Here is a 26,480-nt window from a genome sequence, read left to right as displayed (position 1 = left end):
ATGGAATCACAGGATAAACAGAGTTTCCTGTATTTTCCAGTTAAGTACATGTACACGTACACAGCTGTTGACGCTTATGTGCCAAACAGAACACACAACAAAGGGAAGGGAAAGATCACAGATATTAGTAGGCTCCAAAGGAGGTACATATTGCCATCAGGACACACAAAAAACCACTTAAGACGACTTTGGGTGTCAAATACTATGCAAACCCACAAGCACTGTGTAAAGGTGAGTCAATGCTATACAAAGCACAGAAGGACATTACAGCAGAGTGAATCAAATATAACTGAAAACACAAGCTACAGTAAAAGCTGTATTATCTGGCATTTTACCAACTGGAAAGCTCTATAAACTGGCTTTCTGATCTTCATTGAAAGTCCGGTTTAAAGTCAGGTGGGTGTGGGGCTGGCAGGCGCCCTACCTGGCTCCGCGTGGCTCACCGGAAAGAGTGACATGCCCCGCTGCTCATAGGCAGAGGAATGGCCACGAGGGTTTGGAGTGTGGGAGAGGGTGTGGGATGCAGGCTCTGGGAGGGAGTTTGGGTGAGGGAGGGGGCTCGGGGTTCCCGGTCAATGGGAGCTGCAGAGACAGTGCTTGGGGTGGGTTGGGGGCAGCGCACAGAGCTGCACCTCCACCTAGGAGAAGCGGGGACATGTTACCACTTGCGGGGAGCCGCCCAAGATGAGTGTTGCCCAGATCCAGCACCCCGCAGCCCTTCCTGTACCCCTGCCCCGAGCCCCCTCCTGCACCCAAACTCCCTCCCAGAGCCCACACCCCCGCCTGTGCCCCAACCCTGAGCCCCCTTCTGCAGCCAAACTCCCTCCCTCTTAGTTAACCAGAATTTTTTACTTACAGGCACCCCGATTCTCCCAACATGCTGGATAACAAAGCTTTTACTGTATGGGGCAAGTCAAACTGATCAACACTGTACGCTTTCCTTTCACAAAGGAAAAGAGACTTCTCCACATTGTGAGAGGTGTTTTCTTAAGCAAGACTATTTTATCAAAGTTCCACTGGTTTAATTAAGTTTATTTCAAATCAGTCTAGTTAAACAAATGTAAACCTCCAACAGACACAATTTTAAGCCAGGATAAAACTGCTTTAAGTGAGTCAGCTTTGGAGGTTTACACCAATTTGACTAGACTGGTTTTTATATAAAACTTATTTAAACTAGTTTGTTAATGCAGATCAGCTGGCTTGTAAGTTTGTCAGGGTAGAATCATAGAATCATAGAACATCAGGGTTGGAAGGGACCCCTGAAGGTCATCTAGTCCAACCCCCTGCTCGAAGCAGGACCAATTCCCAGTTAAATCATCCCAGCCAGGGCTTTGTCAAGCCTGACCTTAAAAACCTCTAAGGAAGGAGATTCTACCACCTCCCTAGGTAACGCATTCCAGTGTTTCACCACCCTCTTAGTGAAAAAGTTTTTCCTAATATCCAATCTAAACCTCCCCCACTGCAACTTGAGACCATTACTCCTCGTTCTGTCATCTGCTACCATTGAGAACAGTCTAGAGCCATCCTCTTTGGAACCCCCTTTCAGGTAGTTGAAAGCAGCTATCAAATGCCCCCTCATTCTTCTCTTCTGCAGGCTAAACAATCCCAGCTCCCTCAGCCTCTCCTCATAAGTCATGTGTTCTAGACCCCTAATCATTTTTGTTGCCCTTCGCTGGACTCTCTCCAATTTATCCACATCCTTCTTGTAGTGTGGGGCCCAAAACTGGACACAGTACTCCAGATGAGGCCTCACCAATGTCGAATAGAGGGGAATGATCACGTCCCTCGATCTGCTCGCTATGCCCCTACTTACACATCCCAAAATGCCATTGGACTTCTTGGCAACAAGGGCACACTGCTGACTCATATCCAGCTTCTCGTCCACTGTTACCCCTAGGTCCTTTTCCGCAGAACTGCTGCCTAGCCATTCGGTCCCTAGTCTGTAGCGGTGCATTGGATTCTTCCATCCTAAGTGCAGGACCCTGCACTTATCCTTATTGAACCTCATCAGATTTCTTTTGGCCCAATCCTCCAATTTGTCTAGGTCCTTCTGTATCCTATCCCTGCCCTCCAGCGTATCTACCACTCCTCACAGTTTAGTATCATCCGCAAATTTGCTGAGAGTGCAATCCACACCATCCTCCAGATCATTTATGAAGATATTGAACAAAACCGGCCCCAGGACCGACCCTTGGGGCACTCCACTTGATACCGGCTGCCAACTAGACATGGAGCCATTGATCACTACCCGTTGAGCCCGACAATCTAGCCAGCTTTCTACCCACCTTATAGTGCATTCATCCAGCCCATACTTCCTTAACTTGCTGACAAGAATACTGTGGGAGACCGTGTCAAAAGCTTTGCTAAAGTCAAGAAACAATACATCCACTGCTTTCCCTTCATCCACAGAACCAGTAATCTCATCATAAAAGGTGATTAGATTAGTCAGGGATGACCTTCCCTTGGTGAATCCATGCTGGCTGTTCCTGATCACTTTCCTCTCATGCAAGTGCTTCAGGATTGATTCTTTGAGGACCTGCTCCATGATTTTTCCAGGGACTGAGGTGAGGCTGACTGGCCTGTAGTTCCCAGGATCCTCCTTCTTCCCCTTTTTAAAGATTGGCACTACATTAGCCTTTTTCCAGTCATCTGGGACTTCCCCGGTTCGCCACGAGTTTTCAAAGATAATGGCCAATGGCTCTGCAATCACAGCCGCCAATTCCTTCAGCACTCTCGGATGCAACTCGTCTGGCCCCATGGACTTGTGCACGACCAGCTTTTCTAAATAGTCCCTAACCACCTCTATCTCCACAGAGGGCTGGCCATCTCTTCCCCATTTTGTGATGCCCAGCGCAGCAGTCTGGGAGCTGACCTTGTTAGTGAAAACAGAGGCAAAAAAAGCATTGAGTACATTAGCTTTTTCCACATCCTCTGTCACTAGGTTGCCTCCCTCATTCAGTAAGGGGCCCACACTTTCCTTGGCTTTCTTCTTGTTGCCAACATACCTGAAAAAACCCTTCTTGTTACTCTTGACATCTCTCGCTAGCTGCAGCTCCAGGTGCGATTTGGCCCTCCTGATTTCATTCCTACATGCCCGAGCAATATTTTTATACTCTTCCCTGGTCATATGTCCAACCTTCCACTTCTTGTAAGCTTCTTTTTTATGTTTAAGATCCGCTAGGATTTCACCATTAAGCCAAGCCGGTCGCCTGCCATATTTACTATTCTTTCGACTCATCGGGATGGTTTGTCCCTGTAACCTCAACAGGGATTCCTTGAAATACAGCCAGCTCTCCTGGACTCCTTTCCCCTTCAAGTTAGTCCCCCAGGGGATCCTGGCCATCCGTTCCCTGAGGGAGTCGAAGTCTGCTTTCCTGAAGTCCAGGGTCCGTATCCTGCTGCTTACCTTTCTTCCCTGTGTCAGGATCCTGAACTCAACCAACTCATGGTCACTGCCTCCCAGATTCCCATCCACTTTTGCTTCCCCCACTAATTCTACCCGGTTTGTGAGCAGCAGGTCAAGAAAAGCGCCCCCCCTAGTTGGCTCCTCTAGCACTTGCGCCAGGAAATTGTCCCCTACGCTTTCCAAAAACTTCCTGGATTGTCTATGCACCGCAGTATTGCTCTCCCAGCAGATATCAGGAAAATTAAAGTCACCCATGAGAATCAGGGCATGCGATCTAGTAGCTTCCATGAGCTGCCGGAAGAAATCCTCATCTACCTCATCCCCCTGGTCCGGTGGTCTATAGCAGACTCCCACCACTACATCACTCTTGTTGCACACACTTCTAAACTTAATCCAGAGACACTCAGGTTTTTCTACCTGAGTATTTTTATTTTTATTTTTTTAAGCTAAGTTACAGACCTATACTAACCCATCATCTCCTGAATCCCAAACCTTCAATTCTTACTCATGGAAGCTGATATTTTCATATTCACACCTACCTCCAATGCCCTACACCAGTGGTCCCTAACCTTTCTGTGGGAATAGCACATTTCTATTCCCAACAGACTGTGGTGGGCACCAAACACCCCGCCACCGAAATGCCGCCAAGAAGTGGCAGCAAAAAGAAGCCTCCCTGCCGAAATGCTGCTGAGAAACGGCAACGCGGTTCTCAGGTGGTCATGCTTGGTGGCGGCATTTCAGCGGCGCAGTGTCCTGCGGACGCACACCACTGCACCCGCGGGCACTCCTGAGCTACACCCACCCACTGCATGGGACATAACAGGCAAATGGCCAAATTTTCACTGTCACTTTCTGCTCATCCACAACGTTCCTTTAGATCTCTGCTCTCTGCATTAACAGCACCTCTGGGAGAAACTGGCATGGCATCTCGTCCCTGAGCTACCTCCACTTATTGCGCAGAGTGAAAATCTCTTAGAGACAGGTAAGTGGGAATGTCATTTGCAGACATTTTTAGACACTGAGATGGAGGTTCCAGAACACCTACCCTCAGTTAGGATATTCAGTAAGCTTCACTTAACTCTCCTCTACGCCTGTGTCTTTGGATTTGAGACAGCAAGCTGCCTCCTTCCAATGGCAGGCTAGTCTGGATATGTCTCTCCCCTCAGAGGCTGCAGGAAATACATGCTACACATCTTTTCCAGCAGTATAATATTCAGCTTCAACTTCAGGGGAAGCATGCGGTAATAGATTATTCAACTCTTAAGTGGCTAGGCAGTATAACCTCCTACGCTCCCCTTCCACGCAGCAGTGGCACTTCTTTGACACCATATATGGTAAAGAGGAAAAGCAGAGGGGCAAGCCAGGAGAGACAAAAGGCTACAAGTTTGGGGGGACAGAGACAAAACATTATTAAAGTAATACTGAAAACACTATTGTATAACATAACAAGCCTTTAAAAATTCATTAATAGAATCTGACATACAAGGTTATCTCAAGTGGTTTTTTTTTTTTTTTTTTAAAGTTTAGCAAAAAATTTGACTATTCTGGCTGAGCTTTTCAAAGCTGCCAGAGAGGGACCTGGATACCCAATTCCTGTAGGACACATTCATGTGACTTGGTTAGACAGCCTCAAAATCTCAGTCTGTATCTTCACAGAAACAGAAAGGAAGGAGATACAAGTTTAGTGCTAACTTTCTAAATTGCGTGGCTGACATTTGAAAAATTTGACCCTGATGCTTAAGATGTCATTGATACACAGCTCAGCTTAATTTTATTTTTGTTAAGAAAAGTTTTCACGAGTCTGTACGAAGATAAGACCGCTTGGTCATTTCAACAGGCTTTTGAAAACAGCAAAAACAGTTATGCTAAATACAAGTTTCTATGCAAAAGTAGCAATTTATTTCACCAAGGAGAATGCGGTATGGTTACTCAAAAACATATTATTTAAGCCATCATGACTGATCATGCCCATTTAATGCACAGGATAAAGTACACCATAGGCTTTAAAATTGCCACCCCTGCTTACTGCTCTGACATTCCCTTTCAAGGTTTATATCTGGTTACCAAGAGGGAAAAAAAAACAAAAAAACACCCAAACATACAGACGAACCTAGGGCTAAAATGTATATAGCACTAAAGAGTTTAGTTCAAAGGTATATATCTGGTTACCAAGAGGGAAAAAAAAACAAAAAAACACCCAAACATACAGACGAACCTAGGGCTAAAATGTATATAGCACTAAGTAGTTTAGTTCAAAATCATAACTCTACCACCATCTAAAAATTGTACAGTTTTCTAGGGAGACTACAAGAAATTAAGACATCACTATTCTCCACCACCACTCTACACCAGTAAAGCTATCAGGAACTTCTGCATTAATACCCAATTTTGTAACAGACACAGACAACCAGATTAACTGAAGACAATTACCAGACCAGTCTGCAGAAGGTAGCATCCACCAATCTACCACTTCAAAAAGACAAGAAAAAGTATGTAAGGATGCCCAAGTGGCTGCCTTGCTCAGTTCAAGAAGGGAAGCATTCCCCTCTCTCATCCTAAGACAGGGACCCTTCTCACTGAATGATTCTTGTTTAAAAGGTAGTCCTTATCTAGGACATTGGCCTCCTTAATCCAGTTGTAACCTCAACAAGAAAGAAAAACCTCTAGAAACTATTAAGCTTTTCTTCCTAAAACTCTCACACATAAAAACAAACAAACAAAAAAACCAAAACAAAACACACACACTTCACAAACAAAAAAAGGCTTCATTTTCTAACTTTCAAAGTTGTCTTCAGACGTGTAGAATCATAGAAATGTAGAACTCAAAGGGACCTTCATAGATCATCTATTGCAGTCCCATGCACTGAGGCAGGATTAAGGATTATCTAAAACAGTGATGGGCAACATGCGGCCTGTCACGGTAATCCGCTGGTGGGCCACCAAACAGTTTGTTTACATTTGCACAGCCGCCCACAGCTCCCAGTGGCCGTGGTTCGCCATTCCCGGCCAACGGGAGCAGCGGGAAGCCACGGCCAGCACATCCTCATGCTGCTTCCCGCGGCCACTGGGAGCTGCAGGAGGCCACGCAAATGTAAACAAACTGTCTGGTGGCCCACAGGCCAAAGGTTGCCCACCACTGATCTAAGACCATCCCAGACAGGTATTTGTCTAACAAGTTCCTAAAAACCTCCTATGACAGAGATTCGACAAATCTCCCTAGGTAATTTGTTCCAGTGCTTAACTACCCTTATTGTTAGGAATTTTTCCCTAACGTCTAACCTAAATCTTCATGCTGCAATTTAAGCCCTTTAGTTCTTCTCCTTATCCACTTGGGAAAGGACAACAATTTATCATGCTCCTCTTTATAACAGAAGACTTATGTCCCTTCTCCAGACCAAACCCAATTTTTTTCCACTCTTTCTTGTAGGTCATGTTTTTTAGACCTTTAATCATCTTTGTTGCTTTCCTCAGGACTTCCTCCAATTTTGTCCACATCTTTCCCGAACTGGACACAATACTCCAGTTGAGGCCATATCAGTGCTGAGTAGAGTGAAAGAACTACTTCTTTTGTCTTTCTTACAATGCTCCTGCTAATATATCCCAGAATGTTTACTTTTTTTGCAACAGTATTACATTGTTGACTCATATTTAGTTTGTGATCCACCAAAACCCCCAGATTCTTTTCTGCAGTAGTCCTTCTGAGGCAGTCAGTTCCCATTTTGTATTTGTGCAGTTGATTATTCCTTCCTAAATGAAGTACTTTGCATTTACTGGAGAAAGCTGGAGAAAGCTAATGGGGGGAAAAGTGGAAATAAACTTGAGTGAAAAGTTTAGGGGGGGAGGGATAGCTCAGTGGTTTGAGCATTGGCCTGCTAAACCCAGGGTTGTGAGTTCAATCCTTGAGGGGGCCATTTAGGGATCTAAGGCAAAAATTGGGGACTGGTCCTGCTTTGAGCAGGGGTTGGACTAGATGACCTCCTGAGGTCCCTTCCAACCCTGATAGTCTATGATTCTATGATTTGTCCTTATAGAATTTCATCCTATTTATTTTAGACCATTTCTCCAGGTTGTTAAGATCATTTTTAATTTTAATCCTGTCTTCCAACACTTGCAACACCTCCTTGCTTGGAATCATCTGTAAACTTTTATAAATGTATTCTCTATGCCATTATCCATATGCAAAGTTTCCTTCATGCACAAAGGTATTTCCCATTTTATGGGAAATGCGAGAATGAGATAAACCTTATGATCAAGTGGAAACAGAAAACCACTTTGACAGGAACAAGCTTATTCACTATTTAACCTTTGGTGGGGTGCGATGGAGGGAGAAAACCAACATAACTATTCTGGTGTAAATTTTAAGTGAAGACCAAACCCCAGATAAAATGGCAGCAATTAGAAAGACAGTTTTAAGGGGGAGGCACCTCTCAAGACACTCTCTTCTCTTCAGAAGAAAGCATTTGTTAACAACATTTAACATCCAGTTGTGTCCCACTGAGTTAAGAGCTTTGTGTACACCCAAAAGTTCTCAGCTTTAGCTTCTGAGCTTCTCTGAGGTCACCAGATGGGAACCCATGGAGCAACATATGTTGTTGTTTCTCAAGGCCCGCCAATAGCTGACACTTAGCCATTCAAATCTTTATATATTTTACCTTGAAAAGTGGCAAAAATGTTAGAACACTGCATTTTAAAGATTTGGATTCTCCCCCTCCCATGCATCATTTAGGAGGGTGGTAAAGCACTGGACTGGGTTACCTAGGAAGGTGGTGGAATGTCCATCCTTAGAGGTCTTTAAAGCCTGACTTGACAAAGCCGTGGCTGGGATGATTTAGTTGGGATTGGTCCTGCTTTGAGCAGGGGGTTGGACAAGATGAATTCCTGAGGTCTCTTCCAACCCTCATCTTCTATGATCTGAAGTTACGTCAGATTACCAGATCATGCAGACATCACAGGTACACCACTGTGGAAAGCATCCATTCTGAAAATTGCTGCTACTTCACACACAACTACCTAAAAACATGCCACCAGGTTGCCAAACAGATTATCAGATTTCCCATGGTGAACGGTCAGTCAAAGCCTTGCTTTTGGGGAATGCAGAGGGACTGATCAAGGAAGAAGTTAGGCAGCTCCCCAAACTAAGGATTCCTGGGCCACTCCACGACTAACAAGCTGACCTGGATTTTACAATCTTGTGAAGGACTGTGCCTGTCATGGACAGGGGAGGAAAGATGGACACTAGATCCAACTCTCAAGGATATGAGACATCTATGCCCAGTGTCATCAGAGATCAGAACCTGGAGAAGAATGTTGCTACCTTTCTGCTTGACTGACAGGCGATCAGGTCCTTCAGTCTTCCACTTGCCAATAAACACAAACACACACACCCCACTTGCTGATTGGTGCAGTTCTCATTCCCCAAGGTAGATCTGACAAAGCCAGTCCAACCTAGAATTATTATAGCGATAAATGGCTTGTTTATTAAGATATTCAGTTTAATAAACAAAGACAAATAAAAACAAGAAATATTCAAAACAATTAAATATGTAGCTTCTACGCAAAGTTATTTCTGCTTTTTTTAAAAGATCTAAGGATGACATGTATGATGTTATGCAAACACAGTTAAACTAGAGCAGTGATTTTCAATCTATAGCCTGTGGACCCCTAGGGTCTTCAGACTATGTCTAACGTTTCCAAAGGGGTTTGCACCACCAGTCAAAATTTTTAGGCGTACACAAATAAAAAAAGGTGGAAAACCACTGAACTAGAGCAATGTAAACCAATAATCTTGATTATCATTTATATAGTTGGCTTGTTTAGATTCTTTTCTCTGGAAAAAGTGTTGAAGTGACAAGACTTTGGGGGACTGCTAGGGCCCCAAAAGCTAAAGGGTTGTGTGCTTTCTGATGAATTTTAGTATGTTTTTATATTAATCTTTTATATAAGAGTTAGGTATTAATACTATTTATTAGTAGGGCATCAATAGACTCATATTAAGCCACTGGTGTGATAACTGTAAAGATAAATATCAGTGATGGAAAAACTTCAGGTGTTTCTCTAAGCCACTGGAGTAGACCAAGATATACTGTATGAGGAACTTAATAAAGTGAGGGCCTTCCAGGTAAAAGGTCATTCTTTAACTTTCTGCTAAAGCATTTGGAGTCTGGCATTTCTCAGCTCACGCTACGTGGTGTCAAAGTGACAAAATTCATCCTAAATGAAAGGAAGAAAAAGAGAATGTAAAAAAACTTTTCTGCTGTGAGAGACGAGAGTTCCTCACCCTCAAAGAAGCGGAGCAGACCCAGTGCAGGCTGGGGCTGAACACTCACAGAAAGAGGAGAGAGCACGAAAAAGATCCAGCCCAGAGACGCGACAAGGGGGAAAAAAAGCAGGTACAGCACAGAAAAATAAACTCCATTAAAAGCTGCAGTAAGGAGCCCTACAAACAGAAAGTGAGAGGTCATCTCCACAGGGACACAGAGAGAGCATGGGACAAAAGCACTCAAAAAAAGGGGGGGGAAGGAACAAAGAGGATGGAGCCAATAATTATCCTAATACCTCCAACGATGGAGCCAGGATTCCTCTCATACAGTTTCTACCCTTCAGTTACAAGAATGCATCAGGACATGTTGTAAGAGGAACTTACTAAAAGTGAAGGACTTCCAGGGAAGTCATTCTTGAGCTGTCCTGTAAAGCATTCTAAGCCTACTGTGAGCTGAGAGATTGTAGTGTGACCAGAGAGGCACCAATAGGGGAAGAAGATGGCTCTGCTGAGCAGGTGGGAAGTGACTGTCTAGGGCTACACTGTGCTCTCTGTTCTGAGCTAGGAACAGCACAGAGGAAAGTTTGAGGCAGGAATGAGGAAGGGAGGTAGCGTTCTCACCAGCTAGCCTCCCACCCACACAGCACTGCTGTCCTTAAATGCAGGAGGCCAGTATCACTTTTTTTTAAAAGCTGCTGTCAGTATCCCAAGAAATTGGCTGTGACCAAATGTTTGTAAAAACTGGGCCAGCTACAAACAAAACAGGACTGTTGCCGGTATGTAGTCATTGCTAATTGATCCATAGGAAGCAGGGGCTCATGGTCAAACATGCAGTCTGGAGTCAGGAGATCCAAGTTTTATTCCTGAGTGCCCCAAATTCCATCTACGATCTTGGGCAAATGCTGTAACCAACGTAATTGAACAGAAGGGGATGAAAAGTGAAATCTTAAATTTCTGGACTGCTTGCCAATACACATGGAAGAAACCATTTATCAAAGATGTTTCTATCACACATTGTAGATTTTTAAAATATGCTTTTTAAAGCATTTTATCTGTTACAATTGTATTTGTTATGTATTTGTTATCAAAATATTGATAACCAAATACATGCTAAAAAGAAGCGTTCACATTTTGGCTGAAATAATATTTTCCTCTCCTGTCAAAGAGCTACTTGCAGCAGGCAAGTGACAAAATGGAATTTTGCGCAGCAACTTCACACTAAGTTTTAATTCCAGTTATTTTCTAAATTATGTAGGATGGAAAGTGATGCTGGGTTGTTTAAAAATGCTATATTGTAGGGTCAGAGGGTCCAATCTTTTAAGCCTCAGGACCAAACTCTCGAGTTCAAAAAGACCACAATCAATACTTTGGGACAGATTCTTAGACAGGCCAAAAGGAAGGAAAAACCATCCACACCCTGTTGAGAATTCCCCCAGCAAGCATGGAGTCAGCATACTCCAGCTATCCTCAAATGGCATAAGGTCCTTAGGCGACCATTACCAGTGGGTACAAGCTAGAGCACCACCTGAACTGTTCTAACCTGGCTGCAGCAGGGAGTCCATTGCTTTACACAACTGCTGGACAGCAGTCACATACTGGAGATCAGGAAACTGAGTTCTATCCCTGGCTCTAATAAAAGAGTATACTGGACAGGGAAAGGATAATCAAAGCACATTTTATCTGAAAAGACTAAGGGTAAGTAGCTACAATTTAAGCCTACCATGGCTTAAATCTTGGAATCTATTCCCAGCATTGCTTGCAATGACCTTTAATTGGAACATTTCTTTTCAGTTATGGAGAAAGTGAAAACCACAACACTGACAAATACCATTTATTTATAACCAATATTGTATTAATCACCATAAAAGAGAAGAAAAGCACAGATCCTAGAGTATTTTAGATTTCTTGCAAAAGGTGTCTGAAACAAGGTGAGACAATCCAGTAAAAAAAAACTTTAAAGGGGTCATTTATGAACACTTACTGTTTTTTCTAAATCAACCCAATTTCTATCAAACTACCAAGAAAAATCCAAAAAGCATTCAAAGTTTACTTTCCATATTTAGGTTTCTTTTTTAAAAATAAAGGTTTAAAGCTCCTGTTAAAGTGAAAACTTCTTACTCAACCTTAACTATGGAAGAGACATAAGCAACTCCATAATAAGGTATGAAATGTAGAAAAGTTAAGACCGTCTACTGCAATATTAACTTAGGTAGCATATACAAATTTCCTATTAAATGTTCAATATATTTTCACTGGTCATTGTATATTTTGTGATATCCATTAACATAATGGTGAACACTGGTATAGTATGACCAAGCTCACTTTACTGTAGAAAACTGGAGTGAAATCTCCCCCTTTCCCTTTTGTTTTGTTTTTCGCTTTAAAAAAATTAATTTAAGTGCGGAGAAGGGGCTGCAGGGTTAAAAAAAAAAATTACTTGTAGTTAATAATGTACTCCTGACAGAATTCTGCACCAGTGTGGGGGCACAGAATTCATATGGCCCACATATTTCTGTGCCCACACCCCTGTGCAGAAAAACGCAAAAAAAAAAAATCTGCTGGGAGGACATGTGTCTCTTCCCTGGCAGCACATCTGTTCCAGCATGCCTGGAGCAGCTTCAGAGATGCAAATCCCTGCGGGGGTGGGGGGGGGAAGTGGCAGGAGGGACGTTGATCACCATCAGGGCACGGGCCAACAAGCATCTTGATACTGCGGCTTGAGGGGCGTGGAGGAGGGTAGATCTTTTTGTTATGCAGGAGGAAGACTCTGCCCAGAGGCAGAAGTGTAGTAGCCTGCCTGCCGGCCTAGTAAAATGTTACATCTTGAGAACTGAAAAAACACTTAATTAAATATTAGTAGCATATTACTGAAAATTCATTTTTTTTAAATTTAAGCAAATAGCTTTTGTAAAAAAAAAATAAAAAAACATTTAAAAAAATCACATTTTGTCTCTGGTTAATTGATCTCATTCATAGAATCATAGAATATCAGGGTTGGAAGGGACCTCAGGAGGTCATCTAGTTCAACCCCTGCTCAAAGCAGGACCAATCCCCAACTAAGTCATCCCAGCCAGGGCTTTCTCAAGCCTGACCTTAAAAACTTCTAAGGAAGGAGATTCCACCACTTCCCTAGGTAACGCATTCCAGTGTTTCACCACCCTCCTAGTGAAAAAGTTTTTCCTAATATCCAACCTAAATCTCCCCCACTGCAACTTGAGACCATTACTCCTTGTTCTGTCATCAGCTACCACTGAGAACAGTCTAGAGCCATCCTCTTTGGAAACCCCTTTCAGAACGATCACGTCCCTCGATCTGCTGGCAATGCCCCTACTTATACAGCCCAAAATGCCATTGGCCTTCTTGGCAACAAGGGCACACTGTTGACTCATATCCAGCTTTTCATCCACTGTAACCCCTAGGTCCTTTTCTGCAGAACTGCTGCCGAGCCATTCGGTCCCTAGTCTGTAGCGGTGCATTGGATTCGTCCGTCCTAAGTGCAGGACTCTGCACTGGTCCTTGTTGAACCTCATCAGATTTCTTTTGGCTCAATCCTCCAATTTGTCTAGGGCCCTCTGTATCCTATCCCTACCCTCCAGCGTATCTACCTCTCCTCCCAGTTTAGTGTCATCTGCAAACTTGCTGAGGGTGCAATCCACACCATCCTCCAGATCATTTATGAAGATATTGAACAAAACCGGCCCAAGGACCGACCCTTGGGGCACTCTACTTGATACCGGCTGCCAACTAGGCATGGAGTCATTGATCACTACCCATTGAGCCCTAGGGAGGCAGAAATGTAGCAACCTGTCTGCACAGTAACATTGTTAATTATTCTGTTGTTAGTTAACTATTCCCATTCTCAGTCATCTCCCCCAGCATCATAAAACCCTGTAGAAGTTTTAAGGCTCCTATATTGTCAGAGTGATGTAGAGCCTTATAAATGACTGTAAGGGAATGAGGTAGGGAGATTTATGCGCTCTCTCACTTTTTTCCTGTGCCAAAGTGGCACAACAGATTTTTACTTACCATTTAAAAAAAAAAAACCCAAGACTTTTGAGGGCAAATAAAACATTTACCAAGCAGTCAATAAAATGTCAGGACAATCAGAAACAAGCACTTCCCAAAGTACCCAGCTAGGTCCAGGACAATGATTCGCAAAACTGTATGACTGTCACGTGTGAAAGTCTGAGCAATTTAAAATGACATTCTATTTTTTTTTTCCTGTTTGGTGTTCTGTAATGTAATTTAAATGAAAATACAGGATTATAACTGGAATGCAGGGTATTAGTTACCAAGTATTTGTAAGTTAACTTTCATGTATCTAGGAAATGCTGAATACTTAGTGACTTTTTTCTGTATTGTAGTTTAAATAACTTACCAAAACAATTGAAACTGGTGTGATTATACTGCATTATTTTGACAAATAACATTTGCAGAATTTTGCAGAATTTTTTGGCACAGAATCCCCCCAGGAGTAATAATGTTAATACTGTATTTAGTTCCAATTAAGCTATTCAAACTTCATTTAGGAGACGGACTTGGATGGGATGAGTTCTCACCATTGCTGCTGCTACTAAATGGATGGATTAAACAGCATTTCTCAAATGCGGCCACCGGGGGCTTTTCTTGCAGCCACAGCCTCCTCTGCTGTGGGGGAGGGTGGAAGTAGCTGCCCCTCCTCCTCTCTGTTGGTCCAGGATACACTGCCTTGGTGTTGGGTTGCTGGGGCCCCCAGCAGGGGTTGGGCCCTGCCTCCCTCTGGAGACACCTGGGGCATAACGCTGGAGGACTACATTCCTCAGAAGACTACAGCAAGAATGTGCAAAGCTTGATGGTTTTAATATGATGCTTAAATTGCAGACACAAAAACAATACTGGTCAACACTGAACTTTACCAAGCTTTCCAAAAGAAGTTACTGTTAAACTCAGAATAAACATGAAAAATTTGAGCAGAAAGTAAAATAAAATGAAGAGTCTGAAAAAAGTTCCTCTTCAGCCATAACTAGAAGACCACTATTATGGCACTCAACTAACCAGCTGTACTCACAAGACTAGTATGATAAGAAAAAAAAAATAACATGGGAAGTTCCCCGCCTCAAGACTCTCACTGTTTAATCACTGATGTGTGGATATTTGGCTACATGAAGAGACATTTTCCATTATCTAGCTATTTAAGCAATGCATGCTTTATCATTTAAAAAGCTGACCTGTTAGGACAGTTTGTTTCAACAGCTACTGAGATCTTTATGTAATTCAGATTTTACTTTCAAAAAAGCTTTAGCTAAATGTACAGTAAATGGATAAGCCATTGAAGAAATGGGAAATTGGCAATTGGCAATTTTGACCATGTGTGTCATTTAAGGGCTGATCCAAGTATCACTGTAATAATCATTGGAACTCTTTCACCTGACTGCAATGGGCTTTTGATTAGGCCATTAATGAATTATTTCCATTTTCATGACAACCATCTAAGTTTTCATACTTTGCTCATCACCCTTGAAAATATTTACATGTTGTCTTAGTCATAGCAGTTTTTTTAAATGCACATAGAACTGCTGACTTTTTATATTTTACTAGTAAGCACATTCTAAAAGAAATTGATGTGAAAACAGTTTGTTCATATAGTTAAAAAGTCTTTCAAGATAACATGAAATAACCAACATTAATTAATGTATAGGAGTCAAAAAAATCTACTGATAAGCCCTTTCTAAGTACATGTACAAGAATTTATTAATGGAAAACAAAGAGTTGAAACTTCATTCCCATAGGATGCCTCTCAATCAGAAGCCTGACACAAAAAAAAAGACAGATTTTATTCCAAGTACTTTAAAACACACTATGTTTCTTTTGAATGAAAAGGGGAAGTGAATTTCTAACTCAAGGACTATCCACTAAGAATGTCCTAGTTCCAGCTTCCAGCCATTCAAAGCTACAGACCAGGGGTCGGCAACCTTTGGCATGCGGCCCATTGCAGTAATCTGCTGGCGGGCCTCGAGATGTTTTGTTTATGTTGACCGTCCACAGGCACAAGCTCCCGCAGCTCCCAATGGCTGAGGTTCACCGTTCCCAGCCAATGGGAGCTGCAGGAAGCAGAAGACAACACATGCCTGAGGCCCGCGCTGCTTCCCACAGCTCCCATTGGCCGGGAACGGTGAACCTAGTCCACTTGGAGCTACTGGGGGCCGTGCCTGCAGACGGTCAATGTAAACAAAACATCTTGCGGCCTGCTAGCAGATTACCATGATGGGCTGGGTGCCAAAGGTTGCTGACCCCTGCTACAGACTATGAGTAAACCAACTCAACAGACATGGCAGTACATACAAAGGCAGCTTCTAAGCAAAGACCCAAACCATTTATGACTTTATAGGTCAATAAATACCTGAGTTTCTTCCAGAAACAAACCTGAAATTAATAGACTTCAGCAAACAGGTGCAATAGGCTCCTTATGACTGGTACCTCTGAGGAAGTTTGTGGATGCACACTGTACTAGCTAGGGCTTTTGAGCTGTTATCAAGAGTAGCCCCAGGTAGCATTCAGTGCCCACATCCAATCTGGAGGCAATTAAGACATGGGAAACTGTGGAGAGGTCCACATCTTAGAGAAAATATCATAAGCACCCAAACAGATCATTTAAGGTGAAAAGCTTCTTCACCACCATGATCTGAAAATCCAGGGCAACCCCCAATTGTGAACTGTCTGATCAACACAGAGAAGAGAACACATCCCTGGCAACCCTTTCCAGATGCTTTCCTCCCCAAACCAGAAACACTCCCATTTTGTCTGGATAGAGCTTCTGTCAGGATGTTCTGTTCTAGAACTTATCTCAACTAGACATTGGCTAGTGGGAGAATATGATGTTTGAGTCAGATGCAGAGCCACACATCATCCATACACTGAATGCTACACAACCTAGATTGTCCATCTATAACCCTTTTCTACCAAACATACATGTTATAAAGGGGTGATAGAACAGAATTTGCAAAACAGAGCCCTTGAGACAGATGAGTCATTGATTAATATTACAATGTGGGATCATCCCATGCTGAATAGACACTGAAATGTGATCCTGCCTATGCTAAACATGGTCAGCAAGCAAACCAACAAAACCTCATGGTCAGCAGTATCAAAGAATGCTGATAAGTGTAAAAGAATAAACAAAAACAATGGATCTCACTTGCATAGTCTCCAAACAATATTTAGTTAAAAGCTGATTTCCTTCACCTATCAGCTTGAAGACTTCAAATGAGGCCAAAGTTTCCTCCCAACAATCTTCTCAATAAACCTATCCAGAAAGAGAAAGATTAGAGATGGGCCATTAGTTGGCAAGAACACCAATGTCAAGAGATGGCTTCTTGAGCAAAAGTCAAGTCACTACACAAGAGAAGCTGGCACTTGGCTCTCTAGTAATCTCAAAACAATGGTGAACCCAATCCCTCACTCTAGCTAGATCTTAATCAGCCATGAAATGGAGAAGTCCAGCTTATGAATTATAGGAAAAACCTAATTTATTTCTTTATTTTTTAAAAAAGAGTGTAGGCAGTACAGGTACCCAAACTTGCCAAAACTCACAGAAGACAAATAGTCTTCTCCAGGCCCCACACTTACTTCTGTTTATAATTAAAAACAGCTCAAAATCAGCAAGCTTTTGCCCACCTGAAAATAAATTCCGTGACTTGGGTCTTCACCAACAGTAAAGTGAAAGAAGAAAGATCTTCATTTCCATTATCCACTAGCACGATCATCGTAAAAATTAGCTTTTGCTACTTTGGGCACAACTGCCACATTTCATCTGTTGCAGGGCATGCACGAAGCACAGTGACATGTGAGGATTATATATTAAGAAGAAATTGAAGAGCCATTGTTTGAATGGTTAAGGACAAAATACAATCATTATAACTAACAGAAAGGAAAATATGCTGTATAGTCTCCCACAGATAGCACTGAAATGCAAGTAGGCCCATTAATTCTGTAGACAAGCCAATGAAATGCATTCTCTACCCCAATAGTAGTAAAAGTGGCCACATACTTCAAGTGAATGAAAGATTATGAGAAAAGTGTAATCCTCGTCCCTACTCTCATATCCACCCCAAACTGAGAACCAGAAAACATGCACCTTAAAGAGCAGAGTGAATGAAACAGCCACTTGGAATACACAGACAATAGACACGATGACCATGAAATCCGTCTTCTTTCTTTGCCCTAGATGTTGAAGTCACCAAATATCTGACTCCAGTATCAGAAATGAGACCTCTCCTGGGCAGGAAATTTGAAGTGCAAGTTTGTATACTCCACCTACTCAAAATGTATTTCCATCCTGGGATTCTCACACAGTAGACCTACAAAAGTGAGTCAGTTTTTGGAGCAAGGCACCTCTTGTGCAAGGAGCAAATACTGCCTCCCCTCCCTAACTTCAGCTCTATTTCTACTGAACTAAACAGGCACCTAGAGAAAGCAGACCCAATAAAGCAGATGCAGAAAAATGAAGTTGGGAGCCTCTCCGATAACAATTATGGATGATAACAGCCTTATTAACTATCAACTTTGCAGTCAGTAATATGAATCAAAGCATAGATCATAGTATGAGCTAATACTTCATAAGGCAGCAGTTGGACTTGATGGACAACAAATGCCAAACCTCAGGTCTACGTCTGGAAAAGTGTGTCTTCTTTCCTAGTCTCCCCATTACGGATATAAAAGGTTAAACAGTAAGCATTAGACCTACCGTTAACCGACCTTAACCATCCAGAGGGACCCCAGCCCCAGCAGCCGGGCCAGGCCGAAGCTGCGCCAGCCCCAGGCAGGCCAAAGAGGCCCCAGCCAGGCTACGCCAGCTGGCCGGAACAACCCCAGCCCAGGCAGCACCATGCTACAGAAAGAAGTACGATTTAGTAACAACTGGCTCCTACATATGGCAAGTTTAAAATACTTATACTCAGAAAGCACACTTAGTGTTTGTTTTGTTAGTTTGCTCTAATAAAACAAAATTTTCAAAGTCTCCTTTTAAAAATTTTTGTCAAAAAATGCTACATTTTAAAAACTATGGAAAGCAATGTTTCGGAGGATAGTTAACAAATTGTATTCTCCGCTATTCAAAGGCGACTAATTTAACTGATCAGTAAAGAACTAAAACAAAGATGTCTGAGCTATGTGCCGATCATATATGCAAGTAATAAACTCACCAGACATATTTACACCATTACACACACCACTCAAACTAACAATGGAGATTTTTAGCTAAGAACTAGCCAAAGTACAATTAAGAGAAACGTGTAACAAACAATGTCAAAAGATTAAGTAATGACAATATCAAACAGGTAATAAACATTACTTTTTCTTGATCACTTTTACTCTACAATAACTATTCCAAAACAAAATATTTCTCCTATTTACATGCATATCTTATTCTTTATCCTTACTGTGATGTGTAGTCTACATACATCATATGTTACTGAATTATTTTTCTTACATCAAATATATTTGGCTTTGGTTCTTATAAAAAAAAGTAAAATAAAAGGCAATCACATAACAAAATTTAGCAATGTTACAGAAATGCATTTGCTTGTCTCTGTATATATAACATAGATTTCTCTCTTTTAATCTATAAAAAAGAAAATTTAAGCAACTGTGAAAAATAAAAGCTTTTATAAGCCGGAACCAAAGTAAGTAAGCTTTGGGATTCCACACACACAAAATGAGAGACTGGGAACCATGTATGTTGGCATACAAGACCCAACTATTCTCAAAATCATGGAAAGTGTCTTTGGGGCCACCAGATGAGGTATATGTCTTGATATTAACAATGGACAAAGTTCCTTTGATTTTTCAACAATAGCGTGACAGCATTTATACTAACAGGCCTCAAAACCTGCATCCCACAATTCACAACACAGAATTTGGGCCCAAAGCAGTACTGCAGAACTGAGTGTATAACTTCTACTAATTTTATTTCTTAAGATCCTTATTTTCCTAATGGAAAGTAAGGACCACAGATCCCTGTATAAACATATCACCTTTTCTTAGCCAGATGTGATCTTTAAGGAACATGAAAAACCAACATTAACTTTCTTTCTACCTCTAGTACTGCTCTCTGATTTCTTGCCATTTTAGAGCTGATCTATACACAAACTGAAACTGATTCAGTTATTTTGGTGCAAGTTTGTGGGTGGACACTCATTTCACAATAAAAATAACTGGACTGACTTTAGCCAATTTTATTCCAAAATAAGAGTGTCCACCCCCCAAAAGTAACTAAATCAATTTTAACACACACCTTTTGTTATGCCAATGTAAATGTATGTATACATGAGACCTAAGTAAGGCCTGCTCTACCAATTTTCTACTTTGTAAGATACAGGTAGAATCATAATCAAACTTGCAAGGTATAGTTGCAGTTTACAATATACTGCAGGGGTGGCCAACCTGAGCCTGAGAAGGAGCCAGAATTTATCAATGTACACCACCAAAGAGCCACAGTAACATGACAGCAGCCACCCATGAGCTCACTCTCCCTGCCCGCTGCCAGCGCCTCCCGCCCACTGACAGCCTATTGGCTCCTCCCCGCACCTCACAATCAGCTGTTTTGTGGCATGCAGGAGGCTCTGGGGAGGAGGGGGAGGAGCGAGGGGATAGCAGGCTCAGAGGAGGGGGTGGGAAGGGGTGGAGTGGGGGCAGGCCTGTGGCAGAGCCAGGGGTTGAGCAGTGAGCACCCGCCAGCACATTGGGAAGTTGGCACCTGTAGCTCCAGCCCTGGAGTTGGTGTCTATACAAGGAGCCGCATATTGACTTCTGAAGAGCCGCATGTGGCTCCGGTTGGGCACCCCTCCAATAGAGGATCCTCAATTCCATTAAGAACTTGGTTCTGGACATAACCTCTGGGCTTAAACGGGATTACACCTAGTAGCATACGCAGGACTAGGACACAAAATATACAGCTGCTTTTTGCAAACAAGGGGGAAAAAATACATATCTTCTGTGCCATTTCTCAAGCTAACAGTTTTAAGCTATGTACTGAGCAAGAATTTTTAGATATAGTCTAACCTTGTTTTCTTCCACGAATTATAACCATTATTTCTATTAGTGAAAAATGGTACTACACAGGAAATGTGGAAATATTTAAGCATAGAATAAAGAGTTCATCTAGTCCAGAATCCTGTCTCTGAAAAGAGTCCGTCCCACATGTTTCAGAGAAAGATGAAAGGACCCAACTACACCATAGCCTTAACCACATCACAGCTATATGACAGAGTTATATATGCTGCAACAGGTTTATTTGATTTGATTTGCATGTGATTATGATGATGTCCTTTTCACTTTGCAAACAAAAGACCCAACAGGTTACCAGCTTCTCTGATTTAACAGTGTACAATGTGGAGACGTCATAACAATACTATACTCATTATGTCCTGTTCACACTGCAAATATGAAAATATTAGAATACAAATGCCCATGTCTGTGTTCTATCAAGTCACACAGCGAAGCACTGGCATGGTTATACTTGTAATTCAAACACCTATAATGAACCTATCCAAATGTACCATGGGCGAAAGATTTCTTTTTGATTCCACCTAGTGATCCATTCATTTCCTGTAGCAGGAGGTATAACCTTTAGTTATTACTCAAGTTCGTTTAAATGTTGTTGCTATTGTGGTTGTAAAGCATCATGTACACATATAGCATTCAGTAATATATAAAAGGTCTGACCTCTATATAAACAACACCATTATCTCAAGCAATAAAGGAGTTGTACAGATAAACAGTACAATGCATTAAAAACTTTATTTTTTATTTGCATCCTTAAGAGTCCCCTTGCTTCTATATTAGGGCATGAGACGAATAAATACCATTCATTATTTTATACATCATCACATTTGCTCCTCTTCTTTCTAAACTAGATCTCAGCATTATATATTTCTTTTCATATGAAAGCATTTTACTACTAATTTTACATTGCTCACTTCTCTATTACCTTCATTCAGATGGTGACCAAAACTCAAGGTAGTAATAAAAATGAAAATACACCTCTGATTTATATAATGCCATTCTCTAATCCCTTAATATTTTGTAATATTTTATTTACTTTATTGACTACCATCTGTATTTTGGTCCAGTCCAACTCCCTTGGAAGCCATTGGAAAAGCTCCTGTTACCTTCCATGAACATTGGTTCAGGCTCTTACACCTCTAGGAAAAAAACAAGCATGGCAGAGATGCTCTAAATGTTAGTATAAAACTGACACAACATCCAACAATTTATAATCAGATTGGGGTCAAGTCAAATTCAGAAAGTGGAAGAGGGGAAAAAATCACTTGGGTTCAACAGACAGTGAAACTTGATGTTGTTATAGTTCCTTCATCATCAGTAGGTGGTAAACAACAGTAAATAAGTAGTCCACGGATTTTAGGGTACACAGACCTCCTCAAATATGTAATGTGATTAATTAATTTACAGCCTGGCATTCTAATTGAAAAAGTTTCTGCTCATATCATTAGCATATTAGTACAGTTTGAGATGATTAGCAAAACCCTAAGATTGAATAGTCATAATCTATAACTGTAATTTTTCTCTTTTACAAAATTGTTCTGTTTTTAAAAACATCAACCCAGGAGAATTAAAAAAAAACAACTTACATTATACATAACATAGGAGATGAAACCCTTTAGTGCATGTGACACAAAAGGAGGAAATCAAAAATTTTAAAATATCAGTTTATCAGATAAGTTATTTTAATTATACAATTACTGAAGATTTGAAAAGTTTACACAAACTCCATAATTGGACATAAGACATCACATCCTCTAGTTATATACACAACAATCTCATCTGAGTAACATTCCTTGCTCTGACCAATGTGTGTGGTGGTGATGGGGACATAGAGAAGGAGGAAAGAAAAGAAGAGAAGGGAGAAATGGAGAATTTAAAATACTTCATTTTAAACTCTTTACTTCATTTGTTATACAGTTTAGAGCTTTTATGCAATCAAAACATAACGTATCTCTGTCGTGAATATATCTTGCCTCTAATGTAACATCCCAGATAGTCAGAAACAAAAGCCATTCAGCTGACAATGAAGCTTTTTTTTAATTTTAAAAAGACATTTGTACATCTAAAACGGCATCACAGATCAGTTCCCTTTATCAGGCGAGAGGTGTGACAGCCAATGCATAAAAAATTAAAATCCAATCCACCAGAGAAGACGTGCAAAATGTCTCCTTCAATCCCACCCCCATCTCTCCTCTAAAAAATACCCCTACAAATACTGTACACACACAAACCCAGCTAATGAATATGGCAACAGTTACAGAGCTAAGTGATCAAGGAACCATTCTCCCTCCAAAAACAAACAAACAAAAAAAACCCCTCGGCTCCAGCGTTTCTGTTACAGTCTCCATTAAAGGCGGAATCCCACCTCGGTGAATTCTCAGCCCTTTTAGACAATGGTGCTGCCCTGATTAGGTCCAAATTGACAACATTTTTGCACTAGGCCCTGGACAAATGTATACACAAAAAACAGCCAGGATTCAGATACATTGGGTCGGCGCCTCCCGTTTCCCACCCCGGATCCTGACACTAGCTCAGGAGGGACAAACGTGGTGAGGGAATATCGGGTGAAGGGAGAGAAGAGTTGCGAGGTGGAGGTAAATAAATGGCCGATGTGTTACACTGAAATGCTTCGCTGTAATGGGTCCCCCTCCCCCTTCGGGGCTGTGTAACCAAAGCACTGAATCCAAACTGCGCAGCAAACATTGTGCGGCTCAGGAGACTGGGAAGAGGCAGAGAGAGAGGAGCCGCGGCGGCTGCCGCTGTCTCCCTGAGACACCATTTAAACGATGGGGGTAGAGAAGAGGCGACAGTGTCAACACAAGTTACTCGGTTACCATGTCCCCAGGCACAGCGGATCCCCCTCGGCCCAAGGGGCTAGTCCCTCACCCTACACCACGGGGGTCGCCGTGCCTTACCTCCTCCCAGCACTAGCGGATCACCCACGGACCTCAACGAGGGGGCTCCCCCAGGGAGAAGGGGGAGCTGCTGCCGCCCCCGCGTCAGGGGGGCCGATCCCCTCCCTGCACCGGGGGAATAGCCGAGCCTCCCGCCGCTCGGCTACAGGGCCCAGTAGCCCTAGCCGGGGCAGAGCCCAAGCCAAACAAAGCGCGGCCTGAGCAGGAGCCAAGGGTGAAGCAGCCTGGGCTTTTCCTGGCGGTACATGGCTAGGCGACGCGGGGAGGAGTGGGGGGCGGAGAGGGGCTGCACCGCCCCGGCCTCCCCCTTTCCCTTCCCCTCGGGCAGGGCCCCCTCCGCGCCGCGGCCAGGCTCGCTTACCCCGTTCCCCGGCGGCGGCTGCGTTGTTCCTCTCCTGCTGCTGCTGCACCGGGCGCGGCCTGGACACTCGCCTGGGTCTCCTGTTGGCGGCTCGGACCGAGTTCATTTGCCGGCTCGTGTGGGTGGCGGGAGAGGAGGGGGGGTTGATCCTCCGACAAACGGTGCCTCTTCGGGGGGGGTGGGGGTGGGAGGGGAGCCCCGGGGGTGGCCGCTTCACGGCGGCAGCGGGGGAGAGGGGGGTGTCCAGTTGCGGGTCCCGCCGCTGCTGCCGTCTCCTCCCCGGCTCACTGTGGAGGAACAGGGGCCGCCTGGGTCTCCCGAGCGCTCGCTATGGGGGATGTTCGCTCCGCTCCCCCCCACCCCAGCCCCCCCAAAAACCCTCTCTTAAAGGTGCCCCGCAATCCTCAAGACCGTCGCTGCTCCGTGGCAGGAGGAGCCATTGACACTGCCGGAGACACTCAGTGAGAGGCGGCCGCTCTCCGCCAATCAGCACCTCCCACACAGAGAAAGGCTGTCTCGCAGCCAATCACGTAGCAGTTTTCATCATAGCCAAAGTGGGGAGGGGGTTCTGGGGTGAGCGGGGTGGGGTGGCTGGAGGAAGAAGCAGGATATAAACCAAGGGTTTGGGACACCCACCCTATAGGGGAGGTAGGAGGGATGGGGAGGGAGCAGAAGAGGGGGCTGGGTGGCGGCTGTTGGGGCTCAGTGTTTATGAGGGGAGTACTGTACAGACACTGTGAGAGAAGAGGCCTAGAAGTGTTTGGCGGAAGTGGGATATAAGGGTTTGGGTTACAAAGGATGATGCTTTGGGGGAGAGGAGGGGGAAGAAGGAGGCTTTTGCCGGGGAGTTGAAAGCAGTAATGGTTTGTTCACAAGGGTTGCAAATGCCTTTCTTAGTGGAAGCAGAACGGATTATTGAACGACTGGTGGTAACAGCAGCAATATCTATGAAAGGAGTATAGATGTGTGTGCCTCTGGAAGAGGGCGGAGAGAGGGGTGAAGGTTTTGCATTTAAGAAGGGAGGCTAGATACATTTCCTTGTGGGAGGAGGAAAAATGTAGGGCGGAAATAATAATAGTGTAGGTATAGCTGGTGATCTCAGGGAGAGAAGTGATTAATCAATTCCTGGAGCAACAAAGTGAAGAGAGCAGCTATTTAGGCAGCTTGGGTTTATGTGAATCGTCAGAGAGCAGGTTAAGATTCCAGTTGCATCTGAGCTGAAGTCTCTACAGAGTCTGCTATTTTTGGTAGCAATGTGGAGCAGCAACAAAAGAGGAAGCCTGGTGGGAGAGTAAGTGTTCAGAACCTTCAGTTAATGTAATGTATAAAATGGTAGGTAGGGAGACATGAAATGATTGACTAAAATTCCTTGTGTGTATTGTGTGCCCTGGTAACTTTGTTAGATGTGTACATGGCCTCAATGGCTTGGGGTGGGGGTTTCCTTGGTTTCCACTCAATGCCTACCTATTGCCAGATCCTGTTTAGCAACTCTTCCATCCTGGCAATGTACATCTCCCTTTTCCAAATTCTCACTTGTATTATCTTTTGCTAAATATAGCAATATATTATCTGTCTTGTTCCAGTGTTTCAGGCATACACTTTTTTAAATAATCACTACTTGTCATGGCTGATATTCAACAGGGGACTTTAGACCAGAAACTGGTGAAATGAGTTACATTTATTTTTCTTTTTTATAAGATATGCATATCCTGTGGAAATGGTAGCAATAAGAGGAAAATCATTTACTATCTCCAAAGTTACTCCCTTAAGACTGTGGCCTCAATCCTGCAAGCACAAATGCTTTAGTATAAACACTTGAGTTATTTCTGTTTACTCAGGTCCTGATCATGCAAAGCCTTCAACTATTTGTCTGAGCATCAGTAACAAACACTTGTTAACTATGCCAAGTGTAAGCAAATAGTGAAGACTAAAAACATGCTAGGCTGAAGGTAAACTTGTTCTACGTGAACAAATGGAGATCGCATAGGCTTTAGGAAACAACAGTTTTTCTAAAAAACTCAAATCTGAATTCAAAGGATTTTTCTCTTGGTGTCTTTCGGGTTTAGCCTAATGGTAAAATTTAACGTAACATCTTTTTCTGACAACAAGATGCCATCTATTGAGTAGTATACTGTGGCCTGTACCATTTTGTTGCTTTGAGAAGTGGTCAACAAATCAGTATAGTTTTTCCTCTTGCCTAAAAAGAGCATTCTAACTCTGTCCCTTCCACTGAAAGCAGAGAGATGAGAAGTAAATGTCCATTCTAAAAAGGGTCTGAGTGCCTGCATGATTATAATTACACTGTTCTCAGAAGAAAAAATTCTTTGTGACAAAACTGCTTTCATTTAGACCTTGATCTAGTCTGCAGAATTTTACCAAATTTAAATCTTGGTTGTAAGGCTTCTGAGAAATTTTTTAAATGCTCTTCTTTAAATCATTTGAATACTCTTGCTTTCATAATCACTTGGTTCTAAAACTCAAATGACACTAAGGTACAAA

At 42.7% G+C, this 26,480-nt stretch overlaps 1 protein-coding gene across 4 annotated transcripts in view; it reads right to left on the bottom strand.

Annotated features, from left to right (window-relative positions):
• Positions 1-24,379, bottom strand: part of FBXO11 (F-box protein 11) — a 209,404-nt gene extending 185,025 nt beyond the window's left edge. For 2 of the 4 annotated variants that reach the window (XM_077813918.1, XM_077813919.1), the window contains exon 1: positions 23,982-24,377. In XM_077813918.1, the coding sequence (XP_077670044.1) occupies positions 23,982-24,087 (106 nt within the window). In that variant the 5' untranslated portion in view covers positions 24,088-24,377. Of the gene's footprint in view, positions 1-23,981 lie in introns of all 4 variants that reach the window. The other 2 variants (XM_077813921.1, XM_077813920.1) reach the window with 2 other exon arrangements.
• Between the last annotated feature and the right edge of the window lie 2,101 nt (positions 24,380-26,480).

This window comes from Eretmochelys imbricata, chromosome 3 (assembly GCF_965152235.1).
Source record: "Eretmochelys imbricata isolate rEreImb1 chromosome 3, rEreImb1.hap1, whole genome shotgun sequence".
Taxonomy (NCBI): Eukaryota; Metazoa; Chordata; order Testudines; family Cheloniidae; genus Eretmochelys; species Eretmochelys imbricata.
Note: the sequence above shows the minus strand (reverse complement) of the source record. Positions and strands in the feature narration are given on the sequence as shown.